At 43.3% G+C, this 22254-nt stretch overlaps 1 protein-coding gene and 1 pseudogene across 1 annotated transcript; both read right to left on the reverse strand.

Annotated features, from left to right (window-relative positions):
• Positions 1-1839: 1839 nt before the first annotated feature.
• LOC142194169 (olfactory receptor 4B13-like) lies at positions 1840-2790 on the reverse strand. The gene has a single exon (XM_075263186.1). The coding sequence runs from the start codon at positions 2788-2790 to the stop codon at positions 1840-1842; it is 951 nt and encodes a 316-aa protein (XP_075119287.1).
• Positions 2791-6989: 4199 nt separating this feature from the next.
• Positions 6990-7983, reverse strand: LOC142194170 (olfactory receptor 4E2-like; annotated as a pseudogene).
• Between the last annotated feature and the right edge of the window lie 14271 nt (positions 7984-22254).

A 22254-nucleotide genomic window follows, 5' to 3' on the forward strand; every position in this document is an offset into this window, starting at 1 on the left:
CAGAGGATGAGAGGTGGTGGTAGAGGAGGTGATCATGGTGGCTGAGGTGATTGTGGAGGCAGCAGATGGGAGGTGGTGCCTGGTGGCAGAGGAGGTGACCATGATGGCAGAGGATGAGAGGAGAGAACCATGGTGGCAAAAGATGAGGAGACTAGCATGGAGGCTACAGAAGAGATGATGATGGTGATCACCTTTGTTCTCCAGGATAGCAGTTGAGACAGGAGAACGATTACTTCTCCAAGAACTCGTCACCCTCGAGTTGGAAGGTGGAGGCCACTACTGAGAAGAAGTCAAGTACAGCTTAAACAGAAATTGTAGGTGCCTGAAGCCACCACTAGGGGGAACAGTGAAGCCTATTGAAGACAGGTTATTTAGTTCAGCAGTTCCACTAGCGGGGTTTTCCTACAAATTTCAATCGGAGTCTGAATGGTCTGGAGAAAAAGGTGATAACGTTCTCTGTTTAGGATGGAGCAATGGTTGGGCCATGAAAAAAATACTGCAAAGTAAGAATGCTTTCAGAAATATAGTGAATAAAGCAAAATGTAAATCCCATCCATATTTGGGGTGGCCTTTGCCCTTTGGAGGAGGAGCCCTGGAAATGATGATGTGGCCCCCACAGATATAGCCTTGATCTCAACATTATCCAGTCTGGCTGGGATGATATAAAGAGATAAACGGATAGGAGCATGCACCATCCACAGAAGATCTGTGCTTAGTTCTGTGCATAATTTAATATGTGTCCCTCCACAGATTCTTGCACACTTCTCTAGCTCCCACCGTTCCTGAGCAATCAGTGTAGTTTTGGTGCTTGCTATTCTCAGTGTTCTGTACTGTTATCAGGGTGTCAGGAGTAGGTAAGTGGGGGGGAACTATACTGTCCACCTCTGATTTGGAGCTCTGAATCACGCGCTCTTCCCTACTCCTGCCCGACTTCGCCCTCTTGACAGAGACCAAGTCGCATTTTGGACACCAAAGCTAACTACACTGATTTGTTGGGAGCGGTGGAGGTGAGAGAAACATTCTAAAACTAGAGTTGGCCAAAGGTCCCCTTTAACAGATACATCTTAAATTACCCAGTTTGGAGTCCCTCTCTTTAAGAGTCCACATGGCCATGTCATCGTTGCCGCTCAGGCTGCTGCTGGAGTTTACGGTAGGTGACAAAAAGCCACAGTCCAGTGACTGAGATGGCAAGTCCAGGCAGAATATGTGATGGACGATACATGGGAAGCGCCTATTGTGCTTGATCTTATCCGCTCAGACCTAACTTCTTGTCAGTATGCAGGACACAGCTCATCGCTCCATGCTTAATGGCCTATGCACAGAGCATGCCCACAATATTCGACAGAAGTCAATATAGGATAGTCTCCGTTTGTCCTACCCCACCAAGCGCGGTGGCCTCAAGGTGTGGCCACAAAACTCAACCAAAGAAGTAAAAAATCATGGTCACAGTTACCCCCCCCCCTCCTCCCTTCCATGAACATTGTGCAGAAGCCAGATCATAGAGCATGCCCACAACACTCCTATAGAAGTCCATGCATTTATTTCTAAATTTTCTTTGGACCATGTGGCTGCAGTAAAGCTTATCTCAGTGTGATTCCTACTCTGTAAACCAGAGAGACCTTTATGTCGGTCATCTTTCAAGTGGCCACAGGTAGACTGGCGGAAAATTTAGACAAAATGTAGCCTTGAAGGAAGAATCGAGAGGAGATCATTGTGGGTGTCTCATGACTACGGTGAGGTCTGACTGTGCTAGATGTGCGACTGATCCTCAAACGAATCAGATAGTAGTTGCCAATAAATATGAAAAAACCCTTCAAAATCAGATGTTTTTCACACTTCTCATAAATGTCTCCACTTTTTTAGTTCTTTCAATCGGCGAATCATTTTTACCTTTAGAGCTTTGGTCCTTATCCCGTACACCAGAGGGCTGAGAAGCGGTGGTAACACCATGGACGGTATACACAGTAAGATGTGGCCGCTCACCGGGAGCTTGACGTTACCCACTCTGTAGCGAACGAAGATGAATATGACCCCGATGAGAAAGGTGGAGAAGTTGATGAGGTGGGTGATGAGGGTGTGCATGGCCTTCTTACTGGACTCCAACGATAACCTGTGGCAAATGAAATAGATCCGAATGTATGACGAAACGATGAAGACCGTGGAGAGGAGGAAAAAAGCGGTGGACAAAACCCCTCCATAGATGTTATTAATGGATGTGTCCGTATCCGTACAGGCCAAAATAAATATAGACATGTTGTCGCAAAAAATATTTTTGATTTGCGTCCCGCACAAAGGAACCCTCGTGGTTAGGAGAATGGCGACCAAGATCACCACAAAGGAGTAGACTAGAGATAGGACAAGTAGGTGAACAACTTTCTTGTTGGTCATCTGGCTGACGTAATGTAGTGGTTGACATACAGCCAGATACTGATCGTAGGCCATGATGGTGAAGGTCCAGATTTCATAGAAGGCAAAAAGTGAGACACTAAGAGACTGCATGAGGCAACCATTTCGGGAGATCGTCTTGGAAGACATCAACATGTCCGTCAATAACTTCGGGAAGATTGCACTGCTCCCGAAGATTCCGTTGCAGAGAAGATTACAGATGAGGATGTACATGGGTTTATGGAGACTCTCCTCTGTCAGGACCAGATACACAATGAAGCCGCTCATCGTGATGTTGGCAATGTAAAGAACTAGAAAGAAGACACAGTAGAGGTACTTATGACTTTCCATCTCTAGGAGACCCAAGAGCTCAAGGTTGATGTCGAATGAAGATCCATTTGCCATCTTGGTTCTTGAGCTTGAATATCAGGAAGATCTGATGAGGATGAGATATAGAATGGAATCACGTCGTAAAAACTCACATGAAATTTTACAAATGGGTAAGATTTTATTGTGCACCTATAATTTTTCCCAACGTCAACAGCCTTGACTGATGTCACCTCTATCTTATGTGGTTCATATAAGTGATGAAAAAATAATGAATAATGAGATTCTTACATAAAACTACAAGACTTGGTGCAGTTAGGTCAGCAGAAGAGGATTAGGATTGGGCTCACATGTAGCACTACCTACCTGTCGATACCGAATTGGTGATCATAAACGAAAAAGTTACCAGTTGCACTAACATCTCAGAAACTGAGGGTCACAAGGGGTCTTATGTCTACGTGAGGGCACATGTACTGGGAACGTTGCCCTAGTTCGATGTAAATAGAGTCTAAGACTGGACCATCGGAGTATCGAGTAGACTCACCCATGGACTGAAGCTCTGACACAGTAATGGGCCAAAAGGTCTAGGAGAAGTCAACACAATTGGCTTTGAATTAGTATCAACCTGACATCCATGTCCCGTTTTCACCAGCCCGAAAACATTTGTCCTATTTCTCCTTCCAAAAAGATTTCTTCCAAAATACCCATCTGTGCATTTATCTCAGAACCCTCCTCACCAGTTTACCAATCCAGCAGGACAGGTCCATGCCAGGGGTCACACTTCTATCTGAACCTAGCCCGCAGGTTGTAGTGTGAGAATTTGTGATGTCCTTCTCTACTCCTCCAGTAGAATTTACCTTCATTGCACACGGTCCTTATATTTATATCTCCGCACGTTTCCCTCGAGTTTTCTGGATTCAGATATTCCCAAATGCGCAACAAGAAATAAGCAATTTGTTATAGCGGCAGATGGGGTCAGGCTGATGTCAATAACATGTTGTGATCAGGGGTCGCTCTTGACTTTTTGGAAACTTTAGATCCTTATTATTTAATGTTATCATTATTATATTTTTGTGGTTGTTTCTTGGTGTGATTTGGTCGGATGCTAGAAGTGGAGGCTTCAATCTGGGCCCTTCCGTTATCCCCTAAAAGAGACCATTTTGCTGTGTTCAATATCGAGGTCAGTGTGTATGTATTAGGAAGGAGAAGATAAGATACCACTCCATGAGTGTAATGGTGGTCGTACCATTGCAACATCAAATTTCTGTTTACAGAAATTCTTTGGACCCGTCTGTTTTTTGCACCATGTCTCGTAAATGCAGCCAGTCCTCGCTTTGCCACCAAACTGGTTTGGCCACTCCTAAGGATGTTGACGAAGTGGCCGCTCTGGGCTTTACCCTTTAACCCCTATGCGAGGATCAGTTAGAGCAGGTCGTTGCCTCCTGAGAACAGATGGACGAACCTCATGAGATTCGTTTTGATGAGAACAGGAAATGTCACCTTGCCTCACGTCTCATGGGCATCCTTGCAGTTTCTAACAGACCCTGGTATCTTCTTCTGGCCTCTGACTTTCGTCACATGCCTTGTAGGGTGCCCCGATGTTCTGACACTGGGCATCATGACTGGACAAGGGTGTAAGGGGACGCACGTCACAAGGATGCCCAAGGGAGGTGAGGAAAGTCAGTACAAGTCTGTTATTTTTACTGACCATCCTTGGATCTGAGCAGACCCAAACATATAATAGTGTTTTGTGGGTTTTGAACTCCAAAAGTTTTGGGTTTGGGTAAAATCTGGTTTGACCCGAAGCGGTTCACTCATCTTTATTAGAGATGAGCGAGTACTGTTGGGATCAGCCGATCCGAACAGCACGCACCATAGAAATGAATGGATGCACCTGGTACTTCCGCTTTGACGGCGGCCGGCCGCTTAACCCCCTGCGTGCCGGCTACATCCATTCATTTCTATGCGAGCATGCTGTTCGGATCGGCTGATCCCAACAGTACTCGCTCATCTCTAATCTTTATACCTGAGTTGTCCCAGTGTTGGAGAGAGCACGAAGAGGTCAGGCAAAAGCAGAGTATGAATATAGGGCAAGGTCAGGGCAGGCAGCATAGGTACAATTGTGAGCAATTTTAGGAGATCAGAAGAATGGAGACAGCAGTCAGGGACGAGGTCAGGAAACAAGCCAAGGTTGCTCATAGAAAATCAAACAGCATACAGGCACACATTTACAGGACTTGAAACCTTTGCTCAGGCAGGGTGTGGCAGGTTAAACAGATTGACAAGGATATGCTGGAGATGATTGACCCACATTAATGCTGGTCCTTAAAGGGGTTGTCCAAGCAAAAATGGACAACCCTTTTAAAGTTTAAATAAGCTGAGCAAAAAAAAAATCAAAAAGCATATTCACCTGTCCCCATTGTTCCAGTGTCCTCCCATGTTATCGTCTCCCGCGGCATCTTCTTGCGTTGCGCTAAAGACGCTGATTGGCCTCAGTGGTCGCGTGATCGCTGAGGCCAATCAGCAACTTCAGCACAACGCTGGAAGAAACCCAGTAGAGAAAATGAACCAGGAGGTGCAGGATGATACCAGAGCAACTAGGACAGGTGATTATGTATTTTTTTTTCACTGCCCCCAGCAGATTTAAACTTTGAATTTAAACTTTTTTTCCAGGGGTGTCCAAATTTAAAAATGTTGAGAAACCCTGGAAAACATTCTTCTTAGACACAGAACCTTAGACATCGATCTACTCCATAACCTCAGATACTAAAGTATATTAGTCATTCTTTCTGGTGATGTCAGCAACCTTGGGGTCCCCTCTTAGGCCTTTGATTAGGCCTCAGTAGTCACGTGGAGGTAGCACCATTATGATATTTTGACCTAAGTGTCAAGACTAAAGATGGGCAAATTTGTTGGGATTTGTTTTGTTTTCTGTTTGGATAGATTGGGTACAAGATTCATTTCAGATCGAACAAGTTTGGTATGAATCACACCTTAAAATGGCTTAAAACATAGTGTATGACACTGTCAGGGCTCCTAGGAACCTATCTATAATACATAGTGTATAATAACACTGTCAGGGCTCCTAGGACCCTATCTATAATACATAGTGTATGACACTGTCAGGGCTCCTAGGAACCTATCTATAATACATAGTGTATGACACTGTCAGGACTCCTAGGAACCTATCTATAATACATAGTGTATAACGCTGTCAGGGCTCCTAGGACCCTATCTATAATACATAGTGTATAACACTGTCAGGGCTCCTAGGACCCTATCTATAATACATAGTGTATGACACTGTCAGGGCTCCTAGGAACCTATCTATAATACATAGTGTATAATAACACTGTCAGGGCTCCTAGGACCCTATCTATAATACATAGTGTATGACACTGTCAGGACTCCTAGGAACCTATCTATAATACATAGTGTATAACACTGTCAGGGCTCCTAGGAACCTATCTATAATACATAGTGTATGACACTGTCAGGGCTCCTAGGAACCTATCTATAAAACAGTGATGAATATTGTTTGGGGTCCTAGGAACCCGTCTATCCAATTTCTAGCTCTCTAAGGCAAACACTTTTGTGTCAAAATGTCCAGAGTGTTATAGGTGGAGATCCAGGGGAGGTGTAAAAAAAAAAAAAAAAATTAGATACTTGTCTTCCCTTACCTCCTTGCAGCATACAGTGTTCTATGCTTGCATGCTGATGTCATGTGCCTGTTGTCACTGCTGAAGCCTTGGGTTGGGCCTTGGTGGAGACATGGACATGCTGAGTGTCATGTCTCACATCCCTATGTGACCACTGGTGGCCCAATCGCAGCCTCAGCAGTGACCACTAGTGCATGATGTCACCAGTAGAGCATTAGATGCCACAAGGAGACCCAAAAGAGGTAAGGAAAGGTATGATTTTTTTTTTTATTTTTGAACCTCCCCTGGGCCTCCACCTATTATATTCTGGGATCTGAGAATAATGCTTTGGCCATTTTAGTATGCCCGAGACATCTCCATTTGGCCTACCCCATGTGATTGTGTCTCTGGGTTGAGGGCTCTGGTGGTAGACTACTGGGAATTTCTCATTACTTTGCTTTTACAGGTCTCTCATAGGATGTTACATAAATGTTTTTGGAAATTGACCCAAAAATTCTCCAATATTGAGATAGCGTTATACTAAATAAATATCCCATAGTGTCCCAATAAATGGCCTCATATCATATCCAGATAAACCCATACTGTAGTAATAGACCTTAATTGATTTGCTTTATTTGGTCACCAACTATGATTGCAACTTACGACAGATATGGATTTAGACTGCAGATGTATTTTAGTCCCTTTTTTCCAAGTGTGTATTTTCTTCAAGTAATGAGTAACCCTCACCTTTAGGACATGTGTCCGTACTCCATATATCAAGGGGTTAAATAATGGTGGAACAATGAGAGTAGTTACAGAGAGGAGAACGTGGATAACAATTGGGAGGTTGAACCCGCCCAACCTGTACCGGATAAAAACAAATAAGAATCCAATTAAAAAAGTTGAGTAGATGGGTGACCAAGGTGTGGACGGCTTTCTGTCGTGATTCTCCCGACATGTTCATGCAGACGATAAAGATCTGGAGATAGGAGAAAATGGTGACAAAGATGGTGACACATAAGTAAAGAGTGGACCCCGAAGCGGAGAAGACTTGACTGACCGAAGAATCCACACAGGAGAGGACAACCAGAGACATATTGTCACAAAATATATTGTTTATTCTGTTCCCGCAAAGAGGAAGTTTCCATGTGAGGATCAACCCTGTGAGGACAAGTATGAAGGTCACTAAAAATGATCCAACAATGAGGTTGACAACTTTCTCGTTGGATATCAATTGTCCATAGCGTAGCGGGTGACAAATGGCCAAGTATCGGTCGTACGCCATGATGGTGAAAGTGTTCATTTCACAGAAGGCAAACAGCGCAGCAGACAGAGCTTGTACAAGACAGTTCCCATGAGTGATGGTCGTGGAGGAGGTGATGAGGTCAACGATCAGCTTCGGGAAGAACACCGAACTGCCAAAAATCCCGTTGAGGACCAGATTACCGATGAGGATGTACATGGGTTCATGTAACCTTGTATCTGTGACTACGACAAACACAATAACAATACTCAAGAGTAGAATGAATGAATATAGGACAATAGACAGGACACAATACAGATATTTCAGTCCTTCCATCTCTACGAGTCCAAGGAGAACCAGATTTTTGCTGATGTTGAATGTGTTTTCCATGTTGTCTAAGATTTTTTGGCCAGAGATTTTTAAAGAAAGGATCCTGAAGAAAAGAAGAAGATACAGAAGATCTGATCAGCTACACAGAATGTGTCAAACATACTTTCTTAAGAAACAAATGAGGGTCAGTACTGAAGAACTATCGAGAAGATTTGGTTCCTTGACTAGGTCAAGTCAAATTTTAGAATGAAAGTGCAAATGATGTGGGACATAGTACAAAAAGACTCAACTTGCTGAAGTAGAATAGACAAAGAGGAAGGCAATAACCATTTACCATGTCTTTGAGAAACCTGAAGACCCAAGGAGAAGATCACCCAAAAAATAGTCATATGGTCAAAGTGGACTTATTTCTTGACCATGGTCTAAACTCAAAGCAGATACTGAATGAACCTATTATGGACATATTATGAGAAGACCTAACTCAATGGAGGTTTGTGAAGAACATGTGAAGGAAAAAAGAAAACATCTATGAGATGGATGGAGACTAGAGATGAGCGAACACTAAAATGTTCGAGGTTCGAAATTCGATTCGAACAGCCGCTCACTGTTCGAGTGTTCGAATGGGTTTCGAACCCCATTATAGTCTATGGGGAACATAAACTCGTTAAGGGGGAAACCCAAATTCGTGTCTGGAGGATCACCAAGTCCACTATGACACCCCAGGAAATGATACCAACACCCTGGAATGACACTGGGACAGCAGGGGAAGCATGTCTGGGGGCATAAAAGTCACTTTATTTCATGGAAATCCCTGTCAGTTTGCGATTTTCGCAAGCTAACTTTTCCCCATAGAAATGCATTGGCCAGTGCTGATTGGCCAGAGTACGGAACTCGACCAATCAGCGCTGGCTCTGCTGGAGGAGGCGGAGTCTAAGATCGCTCCACACCAGTCTCCATTCAGGTCCGACCTTAGACTCCGCCTCCTCCGGCAGAGCCAGCGCTGATTGGCCGAAGGCTGACCAATGCATTCCTATGCGAATGCAGAGACTTAGCAGTGCTGAGTCAGTTCTGCTCAACTACACATCTGATGCACACTCGGCACTGCTACATCAGATGTAGCAATCTGATGTAGCAGAGCCGAGGGTGCACTAGAACCCCTGTGCAAACTCAGTTCACGCTAATAGAATGCATTGGCCAGCGCTGATTGGCCAATGCATTCTATTAGCCCGATGAAGTAGAGCTGAATGTGTGTGTTAAGCACACACATTCAGCACTGCTTCATCACGCCAATACAATGCATTAGCCAGTGCTGATTGGCCAGAGTACGGAATTCGGCCAATCAGCGCTGGCTCTGCTGGAGGAGGCGGAGTCTAAGATCGCTCCACACCAGTCTCCATTCAGGTCCGACCTTAGACTCCGCCTCCTCCAGCAGAGCCAGCGCTGATTGGCCGAATTCCGTACTCTGGCCAATCAGCACTGGCTAATGCATTGTATTGGCGTGATGAAGCAGTGCTGAATGTGTGTGCTTAGCACACACATTCAGCTCTACTTCATCGGGCTAATAGAATGCATTGGCCAATCAGCGCTGGCCAATGCATTCTATTAGCTTGATGAAGCAGAGTGTGCACAAGGGTTCAAGCGCACCCTCGGCTCTGATGTAGCAGAGCCGAGGCTGCACAAGGGTTCAAGCGCACCCTCGGCTCTGATGTAGCAGAGCCGAGGCTGCACAAGGGTTCAAGCGCACCCTCGGCTCTGATGTAGCAGAGCCGAGGGTGCACAAGGGTTCAAGCGCACCCTCGGCTCTGATGTAGCAGAGCCGAGGGTGCACAAGGGTTCAAGCGCTACATCAGAGCCGAGGGTGCGCTTGAACCCTTGTGCACACTCTGCTTCATCAAGCTAATAGAGTGCATTGGCCAGCACTGATTGGCCAGAGTACGGAATTCGGCCAATCAGCGCTGGCCAATGCATCCCTATGGGAAAAAGTTTATCTCACAAAAATCACAATTACACACCCGATAGAGCCCCAAAAAGTAATTTTTAATAACATTCCCCCCTAAATAAAGGTTATCCCTAGCTATCCCTGCCTGTACAGCTATCCCTGTCTCATAGTCACAAAGTTCACATTCTCATATGACCCGGATTTGAAATCCACTATTCGTCTAAAATGGAGGTCACCTGATTTCGGCAGCCAATGACTTTTTCCAATTTTTTTCAATGCCCCCGGTGTCGTAGTTCCTGTCCCACCTCCCCTGCGCTGTTATTGGTGCAAAAAAGGCGCCAGGGAAGGTGGGAGGGGAATCGAATTTTGGCGCACTTTACCACGCGGTATTCGATTCGAACATGGCGAACACCCTGATATCCGATCGAACATGTGTTCGATAGAACACTGTTCGCTCATCTCTAATGGAGACAACTATTAAAAACCATGAGCATTGCATAGTTTGAAGACCCAAGAGGAAGACAGCAAGTTCTGGACTAGAGATGGGCGAACCTGAGACAAATCTCAATTGTTTTTTTTTTTTTGTTAAACCGAGCAATTTGGAATATTTGGGTCGAACCTGACTCAGTATGAACCGAATCCCCCATCTCTATTCTGGACCATTGAAGACCCCAGGAGAAAGAGAAGACCTTACAAGGCTCCGTACACTGAAATATAAAAGAAAGTTACTGTTGTCAAAATATGAGGATTCAAAGAATATTTTACCTTCAAAATGTTGAATTTTTGCCCTTATATGACATAAACAAAAAAATTAGAAAGTTATAGCTTTTGGAATGGGGAGAAGTAAAAAACGGAAACCCAAAACTGTAAAAATGTCTGCGACGCGTAAGGGTTAAAGCAACACTTGAAAGGAGTATTCCGATAAGGCTACGTTCACAAGTGTGCAGTGACATAATAGGTGAGTCCCTATTGCACTAATACAAATAGCTTGATTCAAATGCCTGTCTATACTTCTGTGTCTGCTGTGTGCAGAACCTCCAGTGTATCTTATGGTAGGATCTTTCCTGCCTCTTGCTTGTAAGAGCTGACAGGCATTAACTAATCACAAGCAGAAGGCAGGGGAGAGACTGAAGCTGCATCACATCAGCTACAAAAGGGGGACCCCCTACAAGTAAGTTAGGGCAGAAGCTCTATCACATGCTGCCCTTAGACAGGACAGAGCTGATCTGTCCAAACACAAGTAATATCATAATCAATAGGAAACAAATCTGGAAAAGGTGGTAAAAGGTCAGAACTCGATTTATAAAATGTGACAGGGCTGTCAAAAATGTGTCTTAGGTCATGCATAGAACTGTGGATGTAAATATAAATCTATCTGGGGTAACGTATTACAGAGAACTGGTACAGCATAAGAAAAGTTTTGGAGAATGGAGCAGGAGGTTCGGATTATGGAGGTTGTTCTTAGATTGTTGACCGAATGGAGAACATGGGTTGAGTTGTAAAGAGATGTAGGGAGGTGGAGCACTGAGCACTGTGGGCAAATAGTGGGGTGATTTGTATAGGGTAGAGGCATCAGTATGGGTCATGTGGTTGGATGTGGGGGAAAGAGATGAACCAAAAACAACCCCAAGGCATCAGGTGATGGTAAGACCACAGACTCAACTGGAAACAGGTCTAGTAAGGTTTGTAGATGGCAGAAAGTTCTATTTATAAAAATATTCAATTTAAATAAAGATGTGATGCCCGCAGCAGATCCTGAGAGCAATGCGAAAAGGAGAAGACCTAGAACTGAGCCCCAAGAAACCCCGATGGCAAGAGGAAGATGATAGGACAGGACTTAAGATCAAGCCTAAAGGAACCCCGAGAGCAAGGGGAAAAGGAGAAAAGCTAGAACAGAGAGTAGTGTAACAGACCCACTTCTCGTCAAACTAAAAAGTGACAGGTGCCCCGCCCCCTTTTTGATGTAACCACGCCCCTTTTATTATATGACCACGCCCCCTTTTATATGATTATTTTTGACGTCACTACGGCCATTTTATAATTAACCCCCCCCACACACACACACACCCCCTCCCCCCCCCCATCCCCCTTTATAAATATGATGCTACACCCCTTTTTATATAAGCTCTCCTTTTGCGCTGGCATAAATGATATTTCTTTGATAGAAAGGAATATCATTCATTTCAGCGCAAAAGTGTCCGCCCCCTTTTATATATATGCTTCTCTCCTTTTGCGCTGGCATAAATGATATTTCTTTGATAGAAAGGAATATCGTTCATTTCAGCGCAAAAGTGTCAGCCCCCCTTTTTATATATGCTTCTCCTTTTGCACTAGCATGAATGATATTTCTTTAAGGAATATCACTCAGTCCATCGCAAAAGTGTCTATAGTTTTATTTAAGATAAATAATATACCTATTTATTGTTGATGTAACCAGCTATGTACTTCAGCACCGCTGCGTGGCGTCATGAGTCAAGCTCCTACACATCCACCCCAGAAGACGGCAAGACATATTGTGACATGGCCGTACAAAGTTCCCCTAATACAACTATGGACCGTGCTTCTGCGCAAGCGTGTAGCGCAAAAACATGTCTTGACATGTAGAGGACCTGGCCACAATGAGCGATTGGCATGACCGCGCATGGCTTTTCAGCAGAACTTATGGTACATTCTGCGTACGAGCAAAAACCACAAACACACAGCATTTATTTTAAAAATATATAATAATTTTATTCAGAATACCAAAAAAAAAACAAACCAAAAACACATGAAATATTATTATTACAATGTTAACCATGCCTGCTGTAATAGTGGAAAAGTTCTCACTTTAGGTAATAAAGTCGCATGGGGCAGTCCCGAGGCTGTGGGTGATGAGGGAAAATGTGGGTTCTGGACCGAGGTAGTTCTGAAGTTGAGGGATGAGTCAAATTCATTTTTAAAAGGTCCAGATTTTCCCTTCTGGTCGGATTACCCACTACACTGGAGGGTATATTTAATTTGGCCATCGAGCTGAAAAATACGTCCCAGCCGGGAGGCGTATTCTTTTTCACCAAGCTGTGACTCTGCGTGGCGTGTTTAATGAGATCCAACATATTAGATCCGGGGATCGGTTCCCCTCTGTAAATAAATTCACCTTTGTCATTCCAGGCTGTGACATCTGATTTCTGATCCATTTTGCTCAGTATAATTTCTGCGCTCCTTTTAAAGCGCGGGCTGACACTGTCCACAATTTCACGGATTGAAGCATTTTTATCAGGTAGTGTATTTGACAATTGCTGGTGGTCGGTGAGAGGAGGCGCAATAAGGTTCAGACTAGATAACTCGGTCGTCTCCTGTTTTACAAGATTCAAGTACCTCGCTAGCACCTCTGTGTATCTCTTAATTTTCACATCATCAGGGAGATCTCTGCGCTGTAAAATGTTGTTAAGCTCTTCCTCCAGAGTATGCAGGGTATTTTGGCGCATAGTGGGTGCTGGTGTAATAGTCTGTTTTAGTTTGTTAAGTTCACTTTTAGGAACCAGGTACATTTTCTCTGCGTGTTCCATTACTTATTAGCAATAAGACCAGCTATTAGCGGTATAGCAAAACTCAGCAGAGGTCCTATAAATCCGCCGCACTGGTTCACTATGCGCTTCTTTTTCTTTGCGTCTATATATTTATTCCCCAGCTGTCTTATAGACTTACGCCATTTCTTGAGTATATTCTTCTGTCTCTCTTTTAGAGGAATTCTACCTTTCAAAATATTTAAAGCAATTTCACCTATGGCCAGTATTAAATCTCTACTGGCATTGCGTAAAATTGATGTCCTGAGCGGCGGGGGTGCCTTCACCAGAGTTTTTAAGAGGTGCCAGTTACGGCGTATTCTCTCAGACATCTTGTTGATACTATGCGCAGGACATAGAATGTGACTAGATCTCTAAGTTTTTGTCTTATTAACCTTTGATTTTCTTTTGAACATAGGCAACTGGTAAATCTGGTGGAAACAAACCCGCTCTTAATCGCATATCCTCAGGAGTAGAACCTCTTAAGTCTACTAACAAATAACCGTAAGGGTTACGTGTCGCGTCTTCAAAAGCTTCTAAAAAGAAGCGTGTTTTCCCCGGGTACATCTGCCGTGCTAATGTCATAACTTGTAATTTATCACGAGGATTATTAAAGAGAACCATGTACTTTGTGTTTAAAGCTATTGTTCTACTCTTTTTACGCTGACAAAATATGTTCTGAACTAAATAGAAAATGCTCAGATTTCTGTGATGTACGTACTTGGTGAAAGCCTTCTCTATCTCGCCATTCTGGCTAGCGCTCTCCATGAGATCATCAACAATTGTCAAATTTACCTTGTCAGGGGGAAAAAGTTCATCGTCTATAAAAGTTGCCGGTAGACCTTCAATAAAACGTATGTTAGGAATGGTGCGAGACAGATCATCGTATAATTTTTGCCAACATGCATAAAACCAGACAATATTTTCGGGTTTGTGTGATAAATGAGTGTCAGCGTAATGTAACAATTGTTTTACAAAATAGCTTTTCCCTGAATTACTTGGTCCCGCTAAAATGCACGAGAAAGGGTGCTGTAACCGAGGATCCATAATAATGATGATGAGGGCGGCATCCAAAATATTCCCAATTATATTCTAGGGCAAACCTGTATTCTAAGCGGTGCAACCGCCGTAGACTGCACTGTAGATGCCCTATTTCTTCTCTTGATCCACGGCCGTGTATTTCAATGCTCATGTGTCTCACAAGAGCGTTCCACAAATCTAGTAAAAACACATGAAAAAAATGGAGTGGAGTAATGTAACAAGACTAATACCCGAAAGGCAGTGTTGTAAAATCATCGAACAGATGACGCTTTGTGTAAACACATCTCTGTGTTTTACTCAGAGGCCGAGTCTCAATACACCAGTATTTCTTATTACGAACAATGCCAGGCTGTTGAACAAATAACGATTTCTGGGTGTGAGCGTCTGAATTGCGGGGGTAGTCCAATACTAAATCTTTTAAACTGTCAAAATTAATAACCTGGCTATTGGCGACATTCAGTGTTATCCCCTTAACTTTCAAGACAGTCTTACCAGTGTTCAGTTTGTAGCCGTATGTTTTTGGGCCTGCAGATACAAACTCAGTTATGTAGGAGTCATCGGGTATTTCACTGGTCAATTCACCCAGATAGTCGCCTAAAGGCGGACACCACTCACCATCACGATGGATGAAGATGACAGAGTCTGTGTCGTGGTAGAGACACCGTTCCTGCAGTCTGTCCAGTAACTTGTACAGTTCAAGTCTGGCATAAGCGGTAGTAAAGCAAGCTATAAAGATGTTTGTGTTTCTGTTGACCGTGTAGTGATCTTTTTCATATTTCCAATTGACAGTGGCCGTTTCATCGTCTATAAAATTGAGCTCTGAGACTTCATAGTAGGGGAGGAAGACATAATTGAAGAGCTCGTCAGGGTCTGTGACCAAACTAGTTGTTGGTAAATTTGATTTTTGACCAAACTTCCCCCATAACGAATTTAGAAAAAGTTTGGAGATTTGTCTTTTTGCGGGGTTTACTTCAATTTCATCAGGTCTTAATCGTACACCTTCTTTTTCATAAAAGTCAGCTACGTATTGAGCCTTCTTTTCATCATCAGTGCATCTGCTAGGGTAACCCGAGGCCTCCTGTTTATCCCTGAGATGTAATTTAATGTATTTAGCAAATAATTTGTCACTTGAACGAGCAAAATCCCACACCTCATAGACCTCTGCTGTTCTATACCCCTTTTCAATGGCCATTTCTAACTCTATGGTGCACCATGTCCCTGTGAGAGCTCGTTCCTCCTCAGTATTCGTGCAGGGGTCCGTCTGAGAGTTTGCAGCGCATGTATAACACAGAGGGAACATTAATTTTTTGTTAAGCTTCACAGGCAATACTGGAAAGAACAGATCGCGTGGAGGGTATACCTTAACTCTGGCAATGCCAAAGTATTTTTTCAGATGTCCGAAATTCTCATAAATGATCTTGGGGTGACCTACAGGATATCTTTTTGTTTTGTTGACAAAGGGGTAGAGGCTTGTGAAATCAAAGTACTTAATGGTCTCACCCTCAGACAACTTGTGATACAACTTAATCGCGTTAGTTCTACCGCCATAAAGGGCATCACGCGGCTCTAGAGGCTCGGGGAATTGCATCTCATCAAGAAAGGCACGGACACCCGCATCTTTTTCAACCATCTCTTTCCACTCATGTCCCCATAATTCACGTACTTTGAAACCACAGCTATGGAGGTAGCGTCTTTTACGCTGAGTATTGTAGTACAACTGACCAAAAGTGGTGTCAGTGACACTATTTTCATCTTCATCATTATAGCAGACATATTAGGCAATTTCAATAACACGATCCCTATACCGGATACAAGCTTGACGCAACACTTCAACATCTTGTTTGCAATATGCTTTCAGCTCTGATTTAAAATCAAATTCCACATCTTTTTGTGTCTCATACCACTCCATGAACTCTTTCTTCTCACTATCCATCATGTACTGTACCCCGTAAGCCTCTGGCGGCGGTAAAGGTCCCACATAGTTTTGATTCTTTTCAGTATTAAAAAAGTGGGGAAAATGACCTTTTGTTTCAGAAAAACCCATGGCCTGCGGTAATTTACTCAACTTCATGGGTATAAAATTTAGAGAATCTATGAATCGTATCCCCAAGCCATCAACGGTCACACACAAGAGCTTGCCACCTTGAGTAAGCAATTTTACAGACAATTTCTCATTTATCAATTCTTTGACTATGAAATATGAATCATAACGACCGCCGTTGTGGGCAATAAATGTAAAGCCAGAAAAGGCACCAGATGTAAAAAACTGGACAAATTCACTAGCACATGTTTTTCCCTCAAACTCCCAGAACTTGTCACCCGCCAATGTTGTGGCGTATACGTAATTAGGAACATGGGGGCCATTCTCCTGCATGCATTCAAAGTCATAGAAAATATAAGCATCAGTCTCATCCATTTCTTTGCAGCGCCGCATATAACAGAGGTGATCGTCAAATTTTTGAACACGTGCACGACATACACTACAGCGCAGCCCCTCACACTTATGATCACTGAATGTCTCACGGCGTACAAACCGACAGCACTGATCACAAAATCTTTTAGCTATACAAAACTCTCTGTCCTCTCTACTCAATAACATGTGACGATTCAAACAGTCTCTAGAACGAGCATATACACGGCAAATAGGACAACGCACATCAGCTTTCGGGTCCTCTTTACAGTCCTTGTTCCTGCAAGCTCTACACAAATACTGACATGAATGAGCGTATTTGTGATGGTACGCAGAATTGCAATTATCACAAAAGTATTTCGCACCGAAAAAACCTTTTATATTTTTGATGCCATAATAGTGGTCATCATGGTGGAGAATGAATAAGGTTTTATCTGAAGGGGCTTTTCCTGTCTGATAACAACGCCAATCACCACGACTGAAATACATGACTCTGATAGTAATGTTCAATACACGTTCAAATCCCGCAACATCGCTAAAACTGACTAATGTCTTATCACCAATCCCCAATTCGGCATGCAGCTGTTTAGCACGTTCCACTATTTCCCAGTCACTCACAGCACCTTCCTCCAGCAACGCTATCAGGCTTGCAGCCATGCACAGGTTTGTGTCATGATTATTGAAATCATACAGCCATCTCTGTTTTCGCTTAATGATCTGCCTATATGAAATAGCCCTTATACGCTTTTTGATGCCACCTCTTCTATTTCTAATTATGGTGACCGTCAGTTTGAGGCGACCATCGGCTAAACACTCGGCGTTACTCTGTAAAGCATTCGCTACAGCGTTTAAAAACTCCTCTGCATTGAAACTCTCACGGGACTGCTTTGTTGAGTAAACAGGATCTAGACTGCCCTCCCCTGAAAGTCTTAACTGCACAAAATCACCAGGCTCTATGTCACTAAGCAGATTGTCTAGTAAATTCTGAACGGCTGTATGGATCGCATCGATTGCCTCTACAAAAGAGTGTATACGGTCCAGATTGACAAAACGAAAATGCTCGCTGTACACAATACCGTTAAAACCCGCAAGCACTCTCTGGTGATGAAAAATGTGTTGTAAAAACACAGAGGGTTGGTTTGAACCCACCCCATCACTTTCACCAGTAGGTGGCGGTGGTGTATCAGACTGCACCTCATCACATTCACCAGTAGATGGCGGTGGTGTATCAGAATGCATCTCATCACTTTCACCAGTAGGTGGCGGTGGTGTATCAGAATGCATCTCATCACTTTCACCAGTAGGTGGCTGTGGTGTATCAGATTGTACCTCATGACTTACACCAGTAGATGACTGAGGTGTGTCAGATATCTCGTCACCATGATTGTCCTGGACCTCATGAATTGAATTCGTTTGTAGAGGTAACTGATGCATCTCTGATTCTATACACCCCTCTATGGCATGCGTACGGCTCTGTCTGCGCCTCCTGGCCGCCAATGACCTCCTAGAACATATCAACATGTTTATAGCTCGCTTAACATGCTTACGATTAGCAGCACCCGATGTGTGTGGTTTGGGCAGACACTTCATTCCATTACCAACCATGTCTAGTCATAAGCATGATCCTATCTGTGAATTCAGAACACTAATAGTTTCAGCGGTCACAGCATACATCTTGTTCAGTTTCTTTAGTTCTGCTAGATTGTGTGAGCTGAATGTGCGTGGATTTTTGGGATCTGAATGTATTTGGCTATACCGGGACAACATCATGGTGATGAGATGACGTGCATGGTAAAGCTCCATATTCCGGCTATAAACTTGAACCAGATCATTCATCACCTGCATTTCATTGCCTACCAGTTTTGGTTTTTTCGCTTTAGTAAATACAGTTTGTGATACCTTGGATTTACAGGCAGCGAAAATGGATTGTGGCGTCTTCGCTTCAGCTGAGCGACGGCGTCCACCCGTGGTTTTACTGGTAGGAGTAGATGTGTTTATGGCTACATTGCTCACTACAGCAGATCCGGACGGCAGTACCGTGGCTGTACCTGCAGGATGCATTGTAACGTATGTGCTTGTGTTTTCAGTGTCTGTGTTGTGACAAACCCGTATAATATTATCTGGTTTTATACAGATTGACTCACCATTGTGTGCTTTCTTGAGGGGTGCTGTAACAACTTCGCAAATTGGTGAAAGTGGTATGTGTCTTACGGCCGGATTACGCACAGCTGGGGCCTCTACTGATGCTTGATGATGTTTTGTTGCGTGTTTTCTCTTGCTCCCTTCTTCATGTTTTTTTCCAGAATTCTTGTCATTAATATCCAAAGGTAAGCGGTTGGGCCGAAAAGGCATAGCATTTGGTAGGCCCTGGTTACCCTGCTCCGTGTTGTCTGCTCCTGAGCCTCTGAGTAAAACACAGAGATGTGTTTACACAAAGCGTCATCTGTTCGATGATTTTACAACACTGCCTTTCGGGTATTAGTCTTGTTACATTACTCCACTCCATTTTTTTCATGTGTTTTTACTAGATTTGTGGAACGCTCTTGTGAGACACCTGAGCATTGAAATACACGGCCGTGGATCAAGAGAAGAAATAGGGCGTCTACAGCGCAGTCTACGGCGGTTGCACCGCTTAGAATACAGGTTTGCCCTAGAATATAATTGGGAATATTTTGGATGCCGCCCTCATCATCATTATTATGGATCCTCGGTTACAGCACCCTTTCTCGTGCATTTTAGCGGGACCAAGTAATTCAGGGAAAAGCTATTTTGTAAAACAATTGTTACATTACGCTGACACTCATTTATCACACAAACCCGAAAATATTGTCTGGTTTTATGCATGTTGGCAAAAATTATACGATGATCTGTCTCGCACCATTCCTAACATAGGTTTTATTGAAGGTCTACCGGCAACTTTTATAGACGATGAACTTTTTCCCCCTGACAAGGTAAATTTGACAATTGTTGATGATCTCATGGAGAGCGCTAGCCAGAATGGCGAGATAGAGAAGGCTTTCACCAAGTACGTACATCACAGAAATCTAAGCATTTTCTATTTAGTTCAGAACATATTTTGTCAGGGTAAAAAGAGTAGAACAATAGCTTTAAACACAAAGTACATGGTTCTCTTTAATAATCCTCGTGATAAATTACAAGTTATGACATTAGCACGGCAGATGTACCCGGGGAAAACACGCTTCTTTTTAGAAGCTTTTGAAGACGCGACACGTAACCCTTACGGTTATTTGTTAGTAGACTTAAGAGGTTCTACTCCTGAGGATATGCGATTAAGAGCGGGTTTGTTTCCACCAGATTTACCAGTTGCCTATGTTCAAAAGAAAATCAAAGGTTAATAAGACAAAAACTTAGAGATCTAGTCACATTCTATGTCCTGCGCATAGTATCGACAAGATGTCTGAGAGAATACGCCGTAACTGGCACCTCTTAAAAACTCTGGTGAAGGCACCCCCGCCGCTCAGGACATCAATTTTACGCAATGCCAGTAGAGATTTAATACTGGCCATAGGTGAAATTGCTTTAAATATTTTGAAAGGTAGAATTCCTCTAAAAGAGAGACAGAAGAAAATACTCAAGAAATGGCGTAAGTCTATAAGACAGCTGGGGGATAAATATATAGACGCAAAGAAAAAGAAGCGCATAGTGAACCAGTGCGGCGGATTTATAGGACCTCTGCTGAGTTTTGCTATACCGCTAATAGCTGGTCTTATTGCTAATAAGTAATGGAACACGCAGAGAAAATGTACCTGGTTCCTAAAAGTGAACTTAACAAACTAAAACAGACTATTACACCAGCACCCACTATGCGCCAAAATACCCTGCATACTCTGGAGGAAGAGCTTAACAACATTTTACAGCGTAGAGATCTCCCTGATGATGTGAAGATTAAGAGATACACAGAGGTGCTAGCGAGGTACTTGAATCTTGTAAAACAGGAGACGACCGAGTTATCTAGTTTGAACCTTATTGCGCCTCCTCTCACCGACCACCAGCAATTGTCAAATACACTACCTGATAAAAATGCTTCAATCCGTGAAATTGTGGACAGTGTCAGCCCGCGCTTTAAAAGGAGCGCAGAAATTATACTGAGCAAAATGGATCAGAAATCAGATGTCACAGCCTGGAATGACAAAGGTGAATTTATTTACAGAGGGGAACCGATCCCCGGATCTAATATGTTGGATCTCATTAAACACGCCACGCAGAGTCACAGCTTGGTGAAAAAGAATACGCCTCCCGGCTGGGACGTATTTTTCAGCTCGATGGCCGAATTAAATATACCCTCCAGTGTAGTGGGTAATCCGACCAGAAGGGGAAATCTGGACCTTTTAAAAATGAATTTGACTCATCCCTCAACTTCAGAACTACCTCGGTCCAGAACCCACATTTTTCCCCTCATCACCCACAGCCTCGGGACTGCCCCATGTGACTTTATTACCTAAAGTGAGAACTTTTCCACTATTACAGCAGGCGTGGTTAACATTGTAATAATAATATTTCATGTATTTTTTTTTTGTTTTTTTTTGGTATTCTGAATAAAATTATTATATATTTTTAAAATAAATGCTGTGTGTTTGTGGTTTTTGCTCGTACGCAGAATGTACCATAAGTTCTGCTGAAAAGCCATGCGCGGTCATGCCAATCGCTCATTGTGGTCAGGTCCTCTACATGTCAAGACATGTTTTTGCGCTACATGCTTGCGCAGAAGCACGGTCCATAGTTGTATTAGGGGAACTTTGTACGGCCATGTCACAATATGTCTTGCCGTCTTCTGGGGTGGATGTGTAGGAGCTTGACTCATGACGCCACGCAGCGGTGCTGAAGTACATAGCTGGTTACATCAACAATAAATAGGTATATTATTTATCTTAAATAAAACTATAGACACTTTTGCGATGGACTGAGTGATATTCCTTTAATATTAAAGAAATATCATTCATGCCAGTGCAAAAGGAGAAAGCATATATAAAAAGGGGGCGGGCACTTTTGCGCTGAAATGAACGATATTCCTTTCTATCAAAGAAATATCATTTATGCCAGCGCAAAAGGAGAGCTTATATAAAAAGGGGTGTAGCATCATATTTATAAAGGGGGATGGGGGGGGGGGAGGGGGTGTGTGTGTGGGGGGTTAATTATAAAATGGCCGTAGTGACGTCAAAAATAATCATATAAAAGGGGGCGTGATCATATAATAAAAGGGGTGTGGTTACATAAAAAAGGGGCGGGGCACCTGTCACTTTTTAGTTTGACGAGAAGTGGGTCTGTTACACTACTACAGAGCTCTGAGGAACCCCAATGGCAAGAGGAAGAGGAGAGGACCCAGGAACAAGCCTTGAAGAACCCCAAAAGCAAGGGGAATAGGATAAAAGCTAGAGCAG

The sequence above is a fragment of the Leptodactylus fuscus genome, chromosome 2, assembly GCF_031893055.1.
Source record: "Leptodactylus fuscus isolate aLepFus1 chromosome 2, aLepFus1.hap2, whole genome shotgun sequence".
In the NCBI taxonomy this organism is placed as follows: Eukaryota; Metazoa; Chordata; class Amphibia; order Anura; family Leptodactylidae; genus Leptodactylus; species Leptodactylus fuscus.